Here is a 20,813-nt window from a genome sequence, read left to right as displayed (position 1 = left end):
ACAGGAAGTCTGGCTCTTTGGTATATCTCTAAAGGCAAGGATTTGTGAAAACACCTCACAGTTATTACACAGGCTAGAGTATTAGAACTTGCTCTGTTTTTGACAGTGCTGCTAATGTTCTGATCTTGCAAATGCCAAACCTAGAAGAGGGTGGGTGGGGATGTTAATTATATTCTTTATGTTACAAAACAAACAAAAAACCCTAAACCAAAAAGCTTACCCCAAAAGCTCTGCTATTTTCAGACAAAGGGCTGATGCGGTAGATAGATCCTTATGCAAGTAGCCCTCACTCAGCTGAGCAGGCCCCAAGGAAGGTCTGATCTAATGCCCGCTAGAGTCAATGGAATGACTCCCATTGATTTCCTCAGGCTTTGGATTAGACCCTGTTTGTGTGAGTGAGGATGTGCATGGCTTGGAAAAAAGAAATGTATTCTTATCCCGATGTTCCAATGGGCATGGCATGGGTAAAGCTGTGAAGGTTGGGACATAAATACACTCTAAAAGGTCAGTCCACATAGTGCACTTAGTTGCCTATATGTAGGCACCTTTGGTAGATAATGAATAGATTTGTCCACCAGAACAGTACCAGTGAGACTTTAACCCATTTGATCATCACACAAGGCTTTCAGGCTGACACGAGTGAAGTGGCCAGACTGATAGTCAGACTTCTTTAGCGCATTGCTTCTGAGTCTTTGAGCCGGCTTATGTTGGCTAGAGGGGATTTCATACTCTCACTGCTCCCAGGATGTTTAATTGGCTGTGGTTTGACTTGTTTTCATCTAACTAGTGATATGAAGACCAAGGGCCATGTTATCCCTAGTTCTTCCACAGGTTTGCAGTGGGGTGGGCCAGGGACAATGGCACACGCAGGCCAGGGACAGTTACAATCCCTGCACTCGGCGGAGAGCATGCCCCCTACTAGCCCGTGGAGAGGGACTGGCACAGCGTAGGGAGCAGGCGGCACCATCTTCAGGAATGAGGCTGCTTACTCAGTATCCCTGCGTGTCAGTGAGCTAGAAGTTGTACCTCCTAGCTCTGCACCAGGGCCATAATTTGCCTCAAGGAAGGAATTATTTCTAGGGTGCTTAAATGGGGTTATAATTAGGAGTAACAAAATTCAATGAAGCAAAGGAAAATTTAGACTGGCTATCAGGCAAATTTTCCTAGCAGAGAAAGCCATCAGGCTGTAGAATAGTTTTCCAAAGGAGGTGATGGAAAGGTCCATTACTTAAACATGGACTCAACAAAGCAGTAGGGAGCAACCCTCACTTAGCAGGAATCTTAGCTGATCTCCTTGGCCATTCCATTCCTAATCTAACAGTATGTCATCTCTGGATCTAGATGCTGTATTGAGGAGACCATACCCATATCAGCTTGGTCAGAGCTAGCTTGCTAAATGTAGCCACAGCGGCTAGCTACCCCAAATATTATCCCATCTAAAATCCTAAACACCTACTTAAGATGACTAGCCCTGTCTACTACCATAGCTACACCACGCCAGCGTGATCAGAGCTAGCATGGGTACATCTCCTCGAGCTGGGAATGACATGTTCCAGCTCCAATGTAGAGAGAACCTCTGATTCTGAGCTTTTCGATGTCAGTGTTGTGGGTTTTGTTTTGTATTCATGTGTACTGCTGATTTTTGCATTGCTCCATATTAAGACAGGCGATGTTTCTCACTCACCAGCGATGTTTGTTAATGATGTCCTGCAAGATTTTCAGACAGTACAAAATGAGCGAGTAAAACTCGCAGACTGATAGAAACTGTAGGATTGAGATGTAAGAGTCTTTGAAAAGCTTTTAAAAAGAAAAAACATTCCCCATGTTTTTTTTCTCTACAGTTACACAAAACTGAAGCTGCAAGTCACTCCAGAAGGACGTATTCCTCTGAAGAGGTAAGTTCTTCTCTCCTTTGTTCTTAAATTGGATCTTTCAGACTTTTGAGTGTGATTTTAATCTTTGGAATGGTGCTGGACTGTCACCCCTTTGACTGAAATCTGTTTATCCATGCAGCATGCATATAGCACAGCTGGCAGTGCAAGCTACTTCCTCACTGCTGTATCAGTGTGCGCCACCCTAAGCTAACCAGACCACTTTTGGGGGGGCAGGAACCCGCTCTGTCTTCATGGGCTGTGGGTGAAGTCTATGGATGTTGCACTTCTGTATCTGATGCTAAGACCACCCGGTTAAAATACCAAAAGGGAAGGATGGTTCAGTGGTTCGGGACCTAGGTTCAAGTCCTTTCTTCATCTTAGATTGCCTGCGTGATTTTAAGCAAGTCACCTAGACTGTCTGCACCTCAGTTCCCCATCTATAAAATGGGGATAATAGCACTTCCCTACCTCAATGTTGTTGTGATGATAATATATTAAAGATTATGATGTGCTCAAATGCTATAGGTATGGGGAGCCATTATAACTATGCTAGATACCCATTGTGATGATGGCTTTTTTGGTGGGAATGCTGAGAAATGGGCTGACATCACCCAAATAATTTAATATATGCCACTAAGCACCCAACAAATGGTAATAAGTGTTGACAACTACTATTCTGGGCTGGATTTGAACCAGTGACCTAGAGGTGAAAGGAACTGATCTCCCCTTTCAGTGCCCTTTCTGTCTCTTCTATGACTACTTTCCCCATCAACTCCCAGCCTTCAATGTTAAGTGTTTATCTGATTGGAATATTTGATTTCTTTTTCTTTTTTTGTGAAAGTGTTTCTGTTTTCAAGATCTAGCTATGAAACAAAGGATGAATGCACAAGTTTTCCCAGAAAGTCACTTTGCTGTGCAGTCCGTTAGCCATGCACACAGCTTGTATCCATATAATACAGAAAAGTATGATGTGCCTTTTAACAAATCTCTGCTTGTTTATTTCCATTTTGCAGCATATACCGCTTGTTTTCCGCTGACAGAAAGCGAGTAGAGACTGCATTAGAAGCTTGTAGCCTTCCATCTGCCAGGGTAAGCATTCAGATATTTTCTTGGCCTGCTCTGAAGTGTTGCCAATTCAGAGCTGATTCCAGCAGTGTTTTCTCAGAGGCTGATCATGCCCCTTGAGATCTGCCCAACGAACAGGCCCTCAGCCAGTGGCTCTTCCTCTCCTGCACAGAAGATACCCCTGGATTCCAGAGATGGCTCTCTGCAAGTCTGAGTATCTTTGCTGAGGAGTTGGGAAGGGAACTGAAGGAATGTAAGTGAGCTGGAAGGAAGGGTACAGGATTGTGTGCCATACACTGTGGAGATGCCATGAGACTATAACACAGTCACTGACTCTATTACAGACTTTCAGGACTCATTTTCACTGCAGTGTTAGCTCAAGGTATAATTGGAGCATTGCACAGAACATGACTCCCGCCCACGCACTAAAGTCTCTAGGTCAAGTTAAGTAGTGCTTTAAACTTGAGCTAGCGAGTCTGGGAACATGGGTAAAATCCTGAGTACAGCAAACACTTAGCTAGTAGGGACACAGCTACTCTGCTCTGCTAATACAATCATTCTGCACTGCTAATACAGCTAGAGCTAGTTGGGAATTTTCTGACAAAGCATTGTTATGTCAGAAAGCAATGTGTTAAAACCGAAGCTGTTCACAAGAAAGGGTTGATATGGACAAATCTCCCAATTTGAAAACAGTTTGAAAAAGCAATGTGAACATCCCATTTTGAAAAAAGAAAAGGAGTACTTGTGGCACCTTAGAAACTAACAAATTTATTAGAGCGTAAGCTTTTGTGAGCTACAGCTCACTTCATCGGATGTATTTGGTGGAAAAAACAAAGGGGAGATTGATATACACACACAGAGAACATGAAACAATGGGTTTATCATACACACTGTAAGGAGAGTGATCACTTAAGATCAGCCATCACCAGCAGCGGGGGGGGAAGGAGGAAAACCTTTCATGGTGACAAGCAAGGTAGGCTATTTCCAGCAGTTAACAAGAATATCTGAGGAACAGTGGGGGGTGGGGTGGGGTGGGGGGGAGAAATAACATGGGGAAATAGTTTTACTTTGTGTAATGACTCATCCATTCCCAGTCTCTATTCAAGCCTAAGTTAATTGTATCCAGTTTGCAAATTAATTCCAATTCAGCAGTCTCTCCTTGGAGTCTGTTTTTGAAGCTTTTTAGTTGAAGGATAGCCACTCTTAGGTCTGTAATCGAGTGACCAGAGAGATTGAAGTGTTCTCCAACTGGTTTTTGAATGGTATAATTCTTGACATCTGATTTGTGTCCATTCATTCTTTTACGTAGAGACTGTCCAGTTTGACCAATGTACATGGCAGACGGGCATCAGGAACAGTATCCCCGATAATGTCACGGCTAACCTGGTGGCTGAACTTTGTGACTTTGTCCTCACCCATAACTATTTCACATTTGGGGACAATGTATACCTTCAAGTCAGCGGCACTGCGATGGGTACCCGCATGGCCCCACAGTATGCCAACATTTTTATGGCCGACTTAGAACAACGCTTCCTCAGCTCTCATCTCCTAGTGCCCCTACTCTACTTGCGCTACATTGATGACATCTTCATCATCTGGACCCATGGAAAAGAAGCCCTTGAGGAATTCCACCATGATTTCAACAATTTCCATCCCACCATCAACCTCAGGCTGGACCAGTCCACACAAGAGATCCACTTCCTGGACACTACGGTGCTAATAAGCGATGGTCACATAAACACCACCCTATATCGGAAACCTACTGACCGCTATTCCTACCTACATGCCTCTAGCTTTCATCCAGATCATACCACACGATCCATTGTCTATAGCCAAGCTCTACGATATAACCGCATTTGCTCCAACCCCTCAGACAGAGACAAACACCTACAAGCTCTCTATCATGCATTCCTACAACTACAATACCCACCTGCTGAAGTGAAGAAACAGATTGACAGAGCCAGAAGAGTACCCAGAAGTCACCTACTCCAGGACAGGCCTAACAAAGAAAATAACAGAACGCCACTAGCCATCACCTTCAGCCCCCAACTAAAACCTCTCCAACGCATCATTAAGGATCTACAACCTATCCTGAAGGACGACCCATCACAGATCTTGGGAGACAGGCCAGTCCTTGCTTACAGACAGCCCCCCCAACCTGAAGCAAATACTCACCAGCAACCACACACCACACAACAGAACCACTAACCCAGGAGCCTATTCTTGCAACAAAGCCAGTTGCCAATTCTGTCCACATATCTATTCAGGGGACACCATCATAGGGCCTAATCACATCAGCCACACCATCAGAGGCTCGTTCACTTGCACATCTACCAATGTGATATATGCCATCATGTGCCCTCTGCCATGTACATTGGTCAAACTGGACAGTCTCTACATAAAAGAATAAATGGACACAAATCAGATGTCAAGAATTATAACATTCAAAAACCAGTTAGAGAACACTTCAGTCTCTCCGGTCACTCGATTACAGACCTGAGAGTGGCTATCCTTCAACAAAAAAACTTCAAAAACAGAATCCAAGGAGAGACTGCTGAATTGGAATTAATTTTCAACCTGGATACAATTAACTTAGGCTTGAATAGAGACTGGGAGTGGATGGGTCATTACACAAAGTAAAACTATTTCCCCATGTTATTTCTCCCCCCCATGCCACCCCCCACTGTTCCTCAGACGTTCTTGTTAACTGCTGGAAATGGCCCACCTTGATTATCACCACAAAAGGTTTTCTTCCTCCCCCATCCCCTTCCTGCTGGTAATAGCTCATCTTAAAAAGAAAAGGAGTACTTGTGGCACCTTAGAGACTAACAAATTTATTAGAGCATAAGCTTTCGTGAGCTACAGCTCACTTCATCGGATGCAGCTCACGAAAGCTTATGCTCTAATAAATTTGTTAGTCTCTAAGGTGCCACAAGTACTCCTTTTCTTTTTGCGAATACAGACTAACACGGCTGCTACTCTGAAACCTGAGCTCATCTTAAGCGATCACTCTCCTTACAGTGTGTATGATAAACCCATTGTTTCATGTTCTCTGTGTGTGTGTATATAAATCTCTCCTCTGTTTTTTCCACCAAATGCATCCGATGAAGTGAGCTGTAGCTCTCGAAAGCTTATGCTCTAATAAATTTGTTAGTCTCTAAGGTGCCACAAGTACTCCTTTTCTTTTTGCGAATACAGACTAACACGGCTGCTACTCTGAAACATCCCATTTTGATGTTTTCAGAATGAAAAGTTTAGGTTTTTAATTTATTCAAAATGTTAGTTAATGTATACTAAAAGTGTTATTTTGTTTAAAAAGTCAAAATCTCAATGAAACATTTTGAAATGATCAAAGCCTTTCAATTTTTTAGATGATCAGTTGATGGAAATTTTTGAGATTTTAATTTTTCATCCCGTTTCGGAGTGGAGGAAAAAATCCAAAAATCTCAGTAACTCTCAAAGGACGGGGAAACGATTTCCCACCCAGGTGTAAATGCACTCATTCTGTGCTGCAGATCCAAACACTTTGTGCATCTCCAGTGGTGTTTGCTGTGTGATTTGTTCTCATTTGAGCTAGGATAACTCAAGAGGAGTTAACTCAGGTGTGGATAACTCCAGCTCACTCTCCAGTGAAGGTAAGCCTGTAGTCTCTTCACTGTTGAAGAGACCCCACTTTAACAGAGGGATGCCAGGAACAGCTGCCACCAAGGTAGTCTCTAGCAACCTAACTTCAATGGAGACAGATCTGCTGCAGAAGCACAGAGCTGGCCTGCAGAAGGCCCAGACTTCTTGTGAGCACCCAGACTGTGTTTGGGACCTGGTTCCAAAGCTGATTCCTGCAGGAAGGGCAAATCTGGTGCCACAGAACAGCAACAGGGCAAAACTCCACAAGCCAATCCCATCTCCCCCTGGTTCAATCAGACCCTCAGATATTTCAGAAAACTAGGGGAAAATGGATCTAAAGAGATGGAAAGAGGCTTTGGGAGCTTTTTGCAAGCAATTTATGTAAATATTTGCAAAACGTATGTAAAGATTATGGAAATCTAAACTGATTGTGAAAATAATGCACCGTATACTTTACCACACACAGCAGATGTGTGATTAGTTTTCTACCTTCTCATTTGTTTCTTAAAAAAAGAAATATGTTTGAGGTTTGTTTCCAGGATTGCTTTTCATTTAATTGGCAGTGCACTTAGCATTTAAGATGAGATATTCAAGAATCACCGAGGCATGCTTTTTTAACTCATTTGATTTAATGTATCCGTTTACTGAGTGGTAATAAGGATAAAAATGATTTCTTAACTCTCATTGAAAGAAACATAAGGAAACCACAAGCTCTTTCTGTTGTTTATTTAAGTCAATAGTCAATTTTATCTAGAGATTGCTGTTTATTTTTTGCCAGGACACTAGTTGGAAAATTATTCATAGTATAAGGTAGATCTTTTTGTTCAGGACAAAAAATGATGTGTTACATGCAATAAGGAAAACTCAGTTGATTATCCTGGAAATAAAATCTTTTAAAAGAAACACTGTTCCATGACCAAATCCTCCAGGAAAGAGAAAATCCCACGGAGTTAAAGGGAAATTCGACTGTTTTGACTTTTGCTCTTTCACTTGTGTTCCTATTTATTTAAACAAGCAGAATTCTGGACTCTCAGCTTCCAATTTCTGTGATATTTTCACCCATCTTGTGTCCTCTAGACATAAAGTTTAGACTAGAACAGTGTAAAGTTGAAACTAATACAGGATACCGTCTCTCACTGAGGGGTGTGAATAGCATGCAATCCTCCTTGGAAAAGTGGAATTTGTTTATTTAATATATTTTTTACAAAGGTTGACGGGACACCCAGAACATTGGATGAGTGTGTTAGTATATATTTTCTAAACCTCCAAAGAAAGATGTCTCTCCAAGCTGCATAGAAAGGATATTTACGATATACATTAGAGAAGCGTAGGACTCATGGGCTGAGATTTTTCCAAAGTGAGAGTGTGATTTTGTGCTGCACTTCTAAGGAACTGTAAAAGCCCCTAAGGCACAGCAAAAAAAACCCTGCAGCGCTGGGGGGAAAGGGGCTTAGGTTGGTTTAAGCCACTTTTGCACCATCCTGATTCTAGGTTGTTTCAGGAGCTGATATGGCCTCTGGCATGTAACTTAGGCTATGGCTACACTGGAGAGCTTACAGCAGTGCAGCTGCACCAACGCAAGCCCTGTAGCATTGCCAACGGGAGAGAGCTCTTCCATCAGCTTTACTACTCCAGCCCCCAGGAGTGGCAGCAGCTATGTCAGTGGGAAAAGCTCTCCTGCCAACATAGCGCTGTCCACACAAGTGCTTTTGTTGATGAGGGAGGTGCTTTATTCACACCCCTGAGCTTTATTCACTGCCAACATAATGTAGTGTAGTCATAGCCTCCGCCTTAGGAGACTGCCTAAAAGTTCATAGAATCATAGGGTTGGAAGGGACCTTAGTCTAGCCCCCTGCTCAAACCAGGACCAATCCCCAATTTTTTCCCCAGATCCCCATAAAGCCCCCTCAAGGATTGAACTCACAACCCTGGGTTTAGCAGGCCAGTGCTCAAACCACTGAGCTATGCCTCCCCCCCAAAGTTATTGTGGTCTGAGCTGAGCTGCCTACAGGTGACATCTTTGCACAGAACTCCTGTAGCTGTGTCGACTACAGGCCCAGCCCCTGCCCCTGACATGCCCCTAATGCTGCGGCTTGTGGAGGAGGCCTTCCAAGGCAATGTGGAGCTATCTTACTTAGTTCCTGGGAATTCTCCTCCAGCTGGAACAGAGATTTAACAGTCCCTTTATGCTGCTGTGAAAGAATAATAGAAAGGGGTATCTCTCCCTAAAAGCCTAAAATTAAGCTTTTCAATTCATACATAGGCACCGAAATAAGGACTTGATCCTGCAAGGGGCTGAGCACTCTCACCCCGAGTCTGCAAATCACTTAAACATGTACAGGTTTCAGAGTAGCAGCCGTGTTAGTCTGTATTCGCAAAAAGAAAAGGAGTACTTGTCCATCTTTGTGTGGAATGTTGGACTACAAGCCGTCAGGAACAGTATCCCCGATACTGTCATGGCTAACCTGGTGGCAGAACTTTGTGACTTTGTCCTGACCCATAACTATTTCACATTTGGTGACAATGTATACCTTCAAATCAGCGGCACTGCGATGGGTACCCGCATGGCCCCACAGTATGCCAACATTTTTATGGCTGACTTAGAACAACGCTTCCTCAGCTCTCGTTCCCTAGTGCCCCTACTCTACTTGCGCTACATTGATGACATCTTCATCATCTGGACCCATGGAAAAGAAGCTCTTGAGGAATTCCACCATGATTTCAACAATTTCCATCCCACCATCAACCTCAGGCTGGACCAGTCCACACAAGAGATCCACTTCCTGGACACTACGGTGCTAATAAGCGATGGTCACATAAACACCACCCTATATCGGAAACCTACTGACCGCTATTCCTACCTACATGCCTCTAGCTTTCATCCAGATCATACCACTCGATCCATTGTCTACAGCCAAGCGCTACGATATAACCGCATTTGCTCCAACCCCTCAGACAGAGACAAACACCTACAAGATCTCTATCATGCCTTCCTACAACTACAGTACCCACCTGCTGAAGTGAAGAAACAGATTGACAGAGCCAGAAGAGTACCCAGAAGTCACCTACTACAGGACAGGCCCAACAAAGAAAACAACAGAACGCCACTAGCCATCACCTTCAGCCCCCAACTAAAACCCCTCCAACGCATCATCAAGGATCTACAACCTATCCTGAAGGACGAGCCATCGCTCTCTCAGATCTTGGGAGACAGACCAGTCCTTGCTTACAGACAGCCCCCCAATCTGAAGCAAATACTCACCAGCAACCACACACCACACAACAGAACCACTAACCCAGGAACCTATCCTTGCAACAAAGCCCGTTGCCAACTCTGTCCACATATCTATTCAGGGGACACCATCACAGGGCCTAATCACATCAGCCACACTATCAGAGGCTCGTTCACCTGCGCATCTACCAATGTGATATATGCCATCATGTGCCAGCAATGCCCCTCTGCCATGTACATTGGCCAAACTGGACAGTCTCTACGTAAAAGAATGAATGGACACCAATCAGACGTCAAAAATTATAACATTCAAAAACCAGTTGGAGAACACTTCAATCTCTCTGGTCACTCGATCACAGACCTAAGAGTGGCTATACTTCAACAAAAAAGCTTCAAAAACAGACTCCAAGGAGAGACTGCTGAATTGGAATTAATTTGCAAACTGGATACAATTAACTTAGGCTTGAATAGAGACTGGGAATGGATGAGTCATTACACAAAGTAAAACTATTTCCCCATGGTATTTCTCCCTCCCACCCCACCCCCCACTGTTCCTCTGATATTCTTGTTAACTGCTGGAATTAGCCTACCTGCTTGTCACCATGAAAGGTTTTCCTCCTTCCCCCCCCTGCTGTTGGTGATGGCTTATCTTAAGTGATCACTCTCCTTACAGTTTTCAGAGTAGCAGCCGTGTTAGTCTGTATCCTATGCATCCGATGAAGTGAGCTGTAGCTCACGAAAGCTTATGCTCTAATAAATTTGTTAGTCTCTAAGGTGCCACAAGTACTCCTTTTCTTTTTTCTCCTTACAGTGTGTATGATAAACCCATTGTTTCATGTTCTCTGTGTGTGTGTATATAAATCTCTCCTCTGTTTTTTCCACCAAATGCATCCGATGAAGTGAGCTGTAGCTCACGAAAGCTTATGCTCTAATAAATTTGTTAGTCTCTAAGGTGCCACAAGTACTCCTTTTCTTGTTCCTGGGTTAGTGGTTCTGTTGTGTGGTGTGTGGTTGCTGGTGAGTATTTGCTTCAGATTGGGAGGCTGTCTGTAAGCAAGGACTGGTCTGTCTCCCAAGATCTGTGAGAGTGATGGGTCGTCCTTCAGGATAGGTTGTAGATCCTTGATGATGCGTTGGAGAGGTTTTAGTTGGGGGCTGAAGGTGATGGCTAGTGGCGTTCTGTTGTTTTCTTTGTTGGGCCTGTCCTGTAGTAGGTGACTTCTGGGTACTCTACTATTTCCCCATAGTATTTCTCCCTCCCACCCCACCCCCCACTGTTCCTCTGATATTCTTGTTAACTGCTGGAATTAGCCTACCTTGCTTGTCACCATGAAAGGTTTTCCTCCTTTCCCCCCCTGCTGCTGGTAATGGCTTATCTTAAGTGATCACTCTCCTTACAGTGTGTATGATAAACCCATTGTTTCATGTTCTCTGTGTGTGTGTATATAAATCTCTCCTCTGTTTTTTCCACCAAATGCATCCGATGAAGTGAGCTGTAGCTCACGAAAGCTTATGCTCTAATAAATTTGTTAGTCTCTAAGGTGCCACAAGTACTCCTTTTCTTTAAACATGTACTTAACTTGAAGCATATGTGTAGTCCTATGAAAGTCAATGCAATGATTCATGTGCTTAAAGTAAAGCACCGAAGCAAGTGCTTTGTTGGTGCTGGGTCAGAGTGCTCAGCACCTTGTAGGACTGAGTCCTTATTGAGGTCCCTAAATATGAATTTAAGAGCTTGTGGCCTGATTTTCCACATTTTTGAGTATCCAGCAGCGAATATTGAAGTCAGGGGAGTGAATTTTTCAAAAGTGCTTGAGGGAATTAGGTGTCCAACTGGAAGTTGGGCATCCAACTCCCCTAGGCATTTTTTAAAATCTCAACCAGGCTTCTTGAAGTCAGCGGGAGCTGAAAAGTGCTCAGCCCTTCGGCAAACCGACCATGCTTCAAATACAAAGTTTATAGCTTTACTTTAGGCGCTTGTTTTTGAAAATCTTGGCCATGGAGAATGTATTCTACACTCCATTTAGCACGAAAAACGGGCCATGAATGTACATATTCACTCAAAAATAAAATAACTGGCTATTGAATCCTATCATCTGAATAGCTATTGTGCTGTTAAATTAATAGGGGAATGATACAGGTGCTGCAAAAGCAAGTGAAGACAAATCATAAATTATCAGTGCCTGAAATTAACAGAGGACCTTAATAGCAAAATAGTATTGAATGCCAAATATACAGCAAATTTTGTACCCAACAGTGAAAAACAACTGATTTTTTTAATCCAGAAAAAAAAGAAACCCAAAAAAGCTGTCGAGAAAGTTTTACACTCTGCAAGCAGGCATCACATACAGCCAGCAATTCCACTTCAGGGTATGATCTCATTCAGTCTCACCAGCTAAACAGGTTTAGTTTGGGTCAGTTCTTTGATTGGAGGCAGAACTCTGGGTGGCGTGGGAAGCTGTGTTGGGTGATCACTAGATTCTCTTCACTGTGACTCAGTAGTGCACCAGTGCACCACCATCATGCTGGGGAGGCGAATACTTATTAACATGCCCTTGAAACGATCACCGAATTTGGGAGCGAAAAAGATTGTCCTTGTGCACGTGTCCCCACAATGCATTGGGGATTTGTGCATGTCAACAAGGTTACACCCAGAGCTGTGGGGACAGATCTTTGTCCCAATTCAAGTCACTTTTTTATCACTCCAGCTTCTAAAGGGGCAGCTGGGTATTCCTGTGGCTGGGTGAGGCTGGAGTGTTCCATGCTCTAGCTATCTCAGGTACCTATGGGACTGTTGGACTGTTCCAGCCAGCATAATTTTGAGCAGCCAGGTGGCTGCTCCAGCTTATGTTGGGGGGGCTGGTTTGGCCGCTGGTCACCCCTGGGATTAGGGGAGATGGACAGTTCCCTTGTAGCCATGTTTCACCCCCACACTTCCATCCCAGCTGCACTGAATATGAACTTGGTGAGGATTAGCCTCCATTTCAGCAGTGGGTTTGATTGTTTTAATAGATTTTTGTATATTCCGATTCTACTTCACTTTCCATCTGCCCTGATTCCAACTAAAGTATGACTCTGGCACTGTTTGTCCAAAGCCACATTCTGGTTGGACATGTGTTCTGATCAAAATGCTGTGCACGCTGTTGCATGCCTGTGCACCAACTCCTGGTAGTATGTAGGAAGGAACCTCACCACTGAGAAGAGTGAAATGGATAACTGGGGAAGATAACTAGTGACAAATATAACAGAAGGAGATTTAACCCACTGGTCAGTGTGTCCCCCTCTGTGCCCAGTCCACAGAGAATGTGGGCCTGTTGCTATGTAATGACCTCCATCTTGGCTGACAGCAGGGATTCAACTAGAGATCTGCAGAACTAAAAGTAGGAGTCTCTACAGCTTGTGCTAAAGCTTCAGGCTAACTCGTATTTGTAACAGACTTACATCCTCTGTGTACTGGGGACAGACAAAGACTCACACATCCTGAGTGGTGGCTTACACACTTCCTCTGCACTTTCGAGCATCTGAGGCCTACAACTGTTCAAATCCCAAGAATGGGGGCCATCACACAGATGCTATAAGAGTGGAGTGTTGAAAAGTGGAGGCTTTTGTGAAGGAGATGAAGAAAACATCCCAGTCCCTCAAAGATCCAAACTTGCCCTTCAGCCCCGCAGCCACATTTAGCTCCCTTACAATTATAAAAATGACACTGAGAACTGTTTAATACACCCAACTTAGGCGTTTATAATAGAAAATGCATTGAAGGTGGTTGTTGGGCCACAAACTGCTGATGAAAAGGTGTCCAGGGAGCAGGAAGGAACAGTTCAGGAAACCTAAGGAAGCAAAAATGAAAAAAGATGGGAAGAAATGAATAGCCCGTTAAGCATAATGAAAATAGCTCTGTGTGTGTTTGTGTGTGCGTGTGCGCAAGAGATACATTTCCAGTTCCCTCAGCAACTGTATATGCATATAAAAACACGTTACTTTTTTGTGGTTGTCTGTATAATTGGCTTATATTGAGGCACTTTTGCTGCCCACACTGTTTGGAACTGACTGGAGGATTACAGGCGGACACGTGGTGGGGCATGGCAAGTGTATGTTTGCGAGAGAGGTGTCTCGTTCTGAACCTCACTGTGCCACAGAGCCAAGGAGCTTTGAGCTTTGGGCTTTTATTGCTATAACCGAGGGCTCAGGCGCCTGAGTGATGGAAAGCCCTCTTTTGTCACAGACCCCTGAGCCAGCCAACCCTAAAAGTGGGTGCCTTAGGTAGGGAGGAGGTGTGGCCAGGACAGTGGGGAATATACAAGTCAGCAAATCCCCTAAGCAACCTGCAGCACTGAGCTTTGGATGTACCCCCTCCCAGCAGAAACATCAAGGGATGGTTCTGATACAAACACCCACAGGTGACTTCCCTTTGGGGCTTGATGGATCCCACTAGTGCAGGGGAGGTGGGGACAATCACACCTATAGCACATTTTTAGCAGAAAAATATTGAAAAGTTTCCTTCCTTCTAACAAAAGCTTGAATAGACACTTCCGGTTCCCTTGGCAACAGTGCTAAACAGCAGAATAAATAATAGCAATGATTTCCTCTGTCGGCAGCTTGCTTCAGACACAAGTGGGCTCAGCAGCATTTCCAGGGAAATGGCTTTGCATCCGATCCCAAAACATTTTTTTCTCACTGATCGGAATCATGTACTTAGTTTGGAGGTATGGGGAAGTGTCATCTGATACTGTAGTCCTTCCACAGGCCAAACCCCCAGTGCCTTCCATGTGAGTGGCTCACATGAAAGGAATTCAGGATCAGGTCTTCGATATGTCTGTTCCACATTTTTGCATTTTCAGTTTTGTTCTGGCTCCTTAGGAGGTTTCCTCTATACAGTGATTATTTTGCATGTCCTCTTCCTTTCTCAGAAGAGCTCATTGGACTGATGCAAAGGCAAAAGTCAAAAGGTGTGAAGCTACTGGCCTGCATTGGGGCTTGCATCATCATTTAGACCTCCTCTCTCCTTTTTCCCTGTCCCAGTGGATGCATGGAGGGAGCAGCCCCTGCTTTTCGCTGAGCTCAAGGATTGTGATTGGATGGGCTCTTAGACAAGTGTCAATTAGGAAGAAAGCTCTTGCATCCACCTGAGTCCCATGAAAGGGCCAATTGCAATAAGGCTCAAATCTTCTGTACTGTAATAAAATACCCCATGTATAAGAGCAAACACAATAATCCTATTCTTTTGGAAAAGCTCTGTAGAATATAATAGAGATTATAAAAATTGCATGTAAAAATAGAGTTATATACTTTACTCTAGAGACTTATAAAATTTAAGAAATCTTTCTTTCTATAGGTTTTGGAACCATTCTGCAGAATTCTGTAGTATTTTCTATTAATTATATTGGATGTTAAAACAAACAAATGAACAAAAATTTTTAGAAAGGCTAAATTCCATAGGACTTTTCCAGAAGAATAGTATTTTATCCGTGTGTCCTGAGTAAGTAGTGGGAAATATTTGTGTGGTCCTTGGACAAGACCAGGGTATTAATTTTTGCTCAGGGTTCCAATTCATTCCCTGATTTTTCACATGCCCCAAGGAGTCAAGTAACCTGTTGCAGCTCTATAAAAGTATCAGTTTGTTTCCCCTTGGGAAGGCTGGGAGGAGCAGCCTGGCTTCCACCCATTCCCTGCCCCTAACCACTCTCCGCGCACCTTTGTGGAGTTGGAATTAGCAGCTACATGGAGGCTGCTCCTTCACCCATTCTGTGTTTAACTCACATAGAGGAAGAAGGGAAAGTTTTTTGTGTCTTCTTACAGTTCCGCATGGGTGCATAGGATAAAAGATAATCTTGTCCAAGGGAGGACATAGTCATACAACAAATCACCCAGTTATTGAAACAGATCATTTTACTTTTTGTCAGAAGATATATTCTTAAAACTGCTCTGTTATTTAGGAGAGTTGATTTTTCTGCAAAGGGAAATAATCTTGTAATGACTTGCTTATAAACAAAATGTGCTATTTCTTTACTTCAGTGTTTTTCCCCCCATTTCACAGAATGATTCAATCCCTCAAGAGGACTTCACCCCAGAAGCATACAGAGTATTCTTAAACAATCTCTGCCCTCGGCCTGAAATTGACCACATCTTTTCTGAGTTGTAAGAAATGACACTTTTTTTCCCCTCCTCCACTGATTGTCTCTGGTAGCGATGGCAAAGTAGGTTATTTAGGCTACAGCATTACAACGACTGCCAAGAACAGATTTCCATGTCAAGAAGGATTGTTATTTAACCTAGGAGGTGAATGTAGATCAAAAGTTCCTTCCTCCAAGCTTTAGCCACTGTTTTTAATGGCCAGAGTTTTACAGTAATTTATTTCGAGAGGAATAGAATTGCCAGGCCTTGTTTCTCAATATGTATTATAATAGTTTAAGCTTCAGTGAGAAAAAAGGAGAGGAAGTGATAAGCATGAGAACAGGCATTAGATATCAGTGTATAGAAACCACCTGAAGTCTAATAAGGAGTTGGAATAAGAATGCAATAGCATTTAGGATTCATGCATGATGCAGTTAGAGATCATATGCCTCATTACAGCGTAAATTACATTTGCAAACAGCTGTGCTTTTGTCATTTCATATTTTCAGTTTCTTAAACACCTGAAAGCCATACAACTTTAGCCAAACTATTTCACATCCTCTTTTTCTGGGATTGGATCAGTACAGTTTTATATTTCTTTGGTGAACCTCACAGATCTTTCAGGCTTAAAAAGCTTCCTTTGGTTTCACTGGCATTCCTATGTACAGCTCCGTCCTCCACAAGATATTGACTATTTCTGCAGCAACCTGCTGTCTCACTACTACTGGAGATAAATGCAACCCCAGACTAAGTAGATGCAACACTCCTTGATTTCACAGAATGTTTCACCTGCTTACTCCAGAGCTAAATTTGGCCCCTGGCAAGCAAGCAGACAATGACATGTGGTGTATGGCTCTTCCTGCAAGATTCACTGTACTTCTCAGCTCCAGCACAGCCTCTTCTCCTATTACCAGTGGAGCAAGAAAATGGGGCAAGATGGTAGCCAAGTGGATCAGATGTTAGTTCCCAAGACACCTAAGACACATCCCAAGAACCATCAAAGCAAATTCATGAGCTTATATTTGAAACGTGTGTGTTCTTGCTCTGTTCGTCTTTTTCTGCCCCAACAGATAGGGTGACATTTTCAGAAGTGCTCAGCTTTGGCCGAACCTTCCTCCCATTGAACTTAATGGAAAAACTGCCATTGATTGCAATAGAAACAGAGTCAGGCCACCAATAAATGCTTCTGAAAATGCCACATATAGTAATCTCCTTTCGCACCAATCCTGCATGCATAGTGCCTGGTATTCATATGGTGCTCATTGGGGCCCTAGGTGTGTTCAGAGGTCCCTCTACACAAAGCCTGTTGCAGGATCGTAGCCTGAGATTGTCAGCTCCTTGGGTTGGGATCTATCTTTTTTTGCCTCTTTGTAAAGTACCTAGCATACTTTGAGGACATTGTAAACCAAGCAAATAATAGTATAATAAAATCAGGGCTTCTGTCCTCCAACAGAAAAACCTAATAGTTAGGCCTGGAATGCCAATGGAACTTAGGTAACAGGCTCAGTAATACAGCATTTCATTTCCTCTCATTTAAAAAGTATGTCCTGTCCAGGAATCTAGGAGTAGAATTTTCAAAAGCTCTCAGCATTGGTCTAATTGTGTTTCACTGACATCAACAATGCTGAGCCCTCTCACTGATAAGTGTTTAATGAAGAAAGTTTGCCATACATAGTCATAAAGTAAATGAGTTTGGAGACTTAACAGAAAATAATTTTTTGTTGCCTGGTAGTTTGAATCTTGTTTCTGTTTCCAGGGAAGTTGCAAACCATTGAACAAAACTTCAAGGGAAAATATTCTAATTTCTTTTATTTTTTTTTAACCATCATTTTTCTCTAGCGGTGCCAAGAGCAGACCATACCTTACAGTTGATCAGATGATGGAGTTTATAAATTATAAGCAACGTGATCCACGGTTAAATGAAATCCTTTATCCGCCGATGAAACAGGAGCAAGTTCAACAACTGATTGAGAAATATGAACCCAATAATGCTCTAGCAAAGAAAGGTCAGTGGTTTTGATAGCCTTGCTGTATTCTGTTTCTGGTTTGAAACAATGAACAAATTATACTAGAGAAACACGCTGGAGCAGACATTGGTTCAGAGTCTAATCACATTTCCAAATGGCTGATTTTAGACTTTACAGGGTTGTGAGACTTGATGTAGTTAATATTCACATGAATTTTGTTGGAACTGAAGTTAGGAAGGATGGGCTTGTTTCCATTTGTTTTTCAGTATGTATAATTGATAGTTCAGAACAGTTCCTCTGATATGTAAATTTCAGCACAAGCAGCACTATGACAATAACTATTTTCTTGCATATGAGATGTTTGGGAAATGCAAAATGTTATAAAACAATCAGTGGTATTGAATCTGAGAAAAATAATTCTATTGCCTGATAATTGTAATAACAATAATAGCACAGCCATCTATTTGCTAATAAGGTGGTTATACAACGCAGGCTTTGGTTATAGCAGAATGTGGCTTTTTTGTCATAATCACAGAAAATTCTCTTCTGAAAATCTTGAACGTTTTCTGGGCTCAGCTGGGCTTTTTGCCAAAAGCTCTGTGAAATCCTATTCTATTCTCAGCAGATAGACTTTTACTACCACCCTGAGTCTTAAAATAACATTGATTTTACGCATGCATCTTGTTTTATTCTGATTCAGATGTTCTACTGTCTACCCTCCTTTTCAATGTGTTTATATCATAGAATTTTTATGGGTGTGGGAATATCCTGAAAAACAGATCTGATGTGAAAAAACATATTTTGATTCAGAGATACAGAACACAGTCCTACAAATTGCTAACCATCTCCTCAGAGGTGCTGAGTACCCTGAATTCCACACCCTTATCACTTCAAAGGATCAGATTCAAAATAACCATCAAAGAGACAAAGCCTTGGAGCCTCAGTTTAACAAAGCTCTCAGAGTGTGATCCTCATTTACACTAAGTCCAGTACATTGGCACCAATTTTAATGCCTCTTTACACTGCCAAAGGGGGTGTTAAGTCCAAAGCAGACTGCAGAGAGTTACAAAGGGATCTCACAAAACTGGGTGACTGGGCAACAAAATATCAGGTGAAATTCAATGTTAATAAACACAAAGTAATGCACGTTGGAAAACATAATCCCAGCTATACATACAAAATGATGGGGTCTAAATTAGCTGTTACCCATTCAAGAAGGAGATCTTGGCATCATTGTGGATAATTTTCTGCAAACAACTACTCAATGTGCAAGGGCAGTCAAAAGAGCGAACAAGGAAAGGGATAGATAACAAGACAGAAAATATAAATCCATGCTATGCCCACATCCTGAATACTGTATGCTGATCTGGACACCCCATCTCAAAAAAAGATATATTGGAATTGGAAAAGGTGCAGAGAAGGGGCATCTTACAATGATTAGGGACATGGAACAGATTCCATATGAGGAGAGCTTAAAAAGACTGGGACTGTTTAGAAAAGAGTTGACTGGGGGGTCTATAAAATCTTGACCGGTGTGGAGAAAGTGACGAAGGAAGTGCTATTTACTCCTTCACATAACACAAGAACTTGGGGACCCAAGTTCATTAATTAATGAAATTAATAGGCAGCAGGTTTAAAACAAACAAAAGGAAGTACTTCTTCACACAATGCACCATCAGCCTGTGGAGCTCTTTGCTGGGGAGGTTATGAAGCCTAAAAGATACGAATAGACCTGAAATCAACACCGATCAATGGCATGGGTTCAGAGTCATGGTTTAACCTTTCAGCTGAATTTTTGCTTCACATTCTTTGTGCGATTGGAAGGGATTGTGCAGAGGTTAAATTGGAAAAGGAAAGAAAAAGGTACTGGTACTTTTCCAAGCTCTGCCCACAAAATGAGCTCTCAGTAGGTCATGCAGGAGTTCAAACCATGACATGTCTGCTGTCTGGGCTCCAGTCCCCTAACACACGATTGGGCTCTTCCAGCTTGGCTTCCTTCTGGGTGTGGCTCAGATGGCCTGTTGGGTTTCTTGGGGCAGGTCTACACTACAGCCGGGATCGACATTCTGAGATCGACCCCATCAGTGGTCGATTTAGCGAGTCTAGTTAAGACCCACCAAATAGACTGCAGATCGCTCTCTGGTCGACCCTGACAAGAAGAGTAAGGTAAGCGGATGGGATATTTTCTCCCATCGACCCCCTGCAGTCTAGACCCCACGGTAACTCAACCTAAGGTATGTTGACTCCAGCTACGTAGACATAGTAGTGTAGACAGAGCCTTGGGCTTCTCTCCTTTTTGATTTGGGGAAAAAAATAAGAGATGGTATCTCCCAAGCCCGCCCACTCAGGGTGCTAAAATGAGCAGGTGATCAGAGTAGATTGGGAAGCTCTTCCCAGTATGATCCTTCCTCTCCTTCCATGCAGTTAAATAACTTTAACTCCCTGGCCCAATCACTTGCCACCGGAGCTCTAGAACATGCAGAAGCTCCACGGTTCCCAGAACATACCTGAAACTGGCCAAAGAGATAAGCAAGAACAGAAATGATGGCCTCATTTGGTGTATTTGGCCCCTTACTCCTCCTCCACAGGGACCAGGGCAGCAGCAGTTCCAAGGGGGGTGGTTTGAATGTTTCCCTGCAGCCATGAAGAAAAGCTGCTCTAATGAGGCAGAAAGAGGGCCTGACTTGAGCGACCATCGCCCAGGTTTAATGAGGTACAACAAGGAACAGAGTGATGGTATGAGGAAGGCAGGAAGCAGCATGCCAAGAGAGATAAGTGGAGACGGGACACTGGGAGATGGTGTAATGAGCGTGGATCAGAGGGGCACAGATGGCCGAGATAAGCAGGCAACTATACTGAACTCATCACTGTAGTATCTGGACAACATACTGAAATAAGTGCATATTTGAGACAGGAGAGAGGATCGGGGGAGTGACA

At 43.0% G+C, this 20,813-nt stretch overlaps 1 protein-coding gene across 4 annotated transcripts in view; it reads left to right on the top strand.

The window, feature by feature from the left end:
* The window catches only part of PLCB1 (phospholipase C beta 1), a 657,432-nt gene that overhangs the window by 437,991 nt on the left and 198,628 nt on the right, over nt 1-20,813 (top strand). For all 4 annotated transcript variants that reach the window (XM_038396759.2, XM_038396758.2, XM_043512118.1 and 1 more), the window contains 4 exons: nt 1,842-1,895; nt 2,888-2,963; nt 15,833-15,933; nt 17,749-17,915. In XM_038396759.2, coding sequence (XP_038252687.1) covers nt 1,842-1,895; nt 2,888-2,963; nt 15,833-15,933; nt 17,749-17,915 — 398 coding nt within the window. The remainder of the gene's footprint in view (nt 1-1,841; nt 1,896-2,887; nt 2,964-15,832; nt 15,934-17,748; nt 17,916-20,813) is intronic.

This window comes from Dermochelys coriacea, chromosome 3, assembly GCF_009764565.3.
Source record: "Dermochelys coriacea isolate rDerCor1 chromosome 3, rDerCor1.pri.v4, whole genome shotgun sequence".
Lineage (NCBI taxonomy): Eukaryota > Metazoa > Chordata > Testudines > Dermochelyidae > Dermochelys > Dermochelys coriacea.
This window is presented reverse-complemented; position numbering and strand designations above follow the sequence as displayed.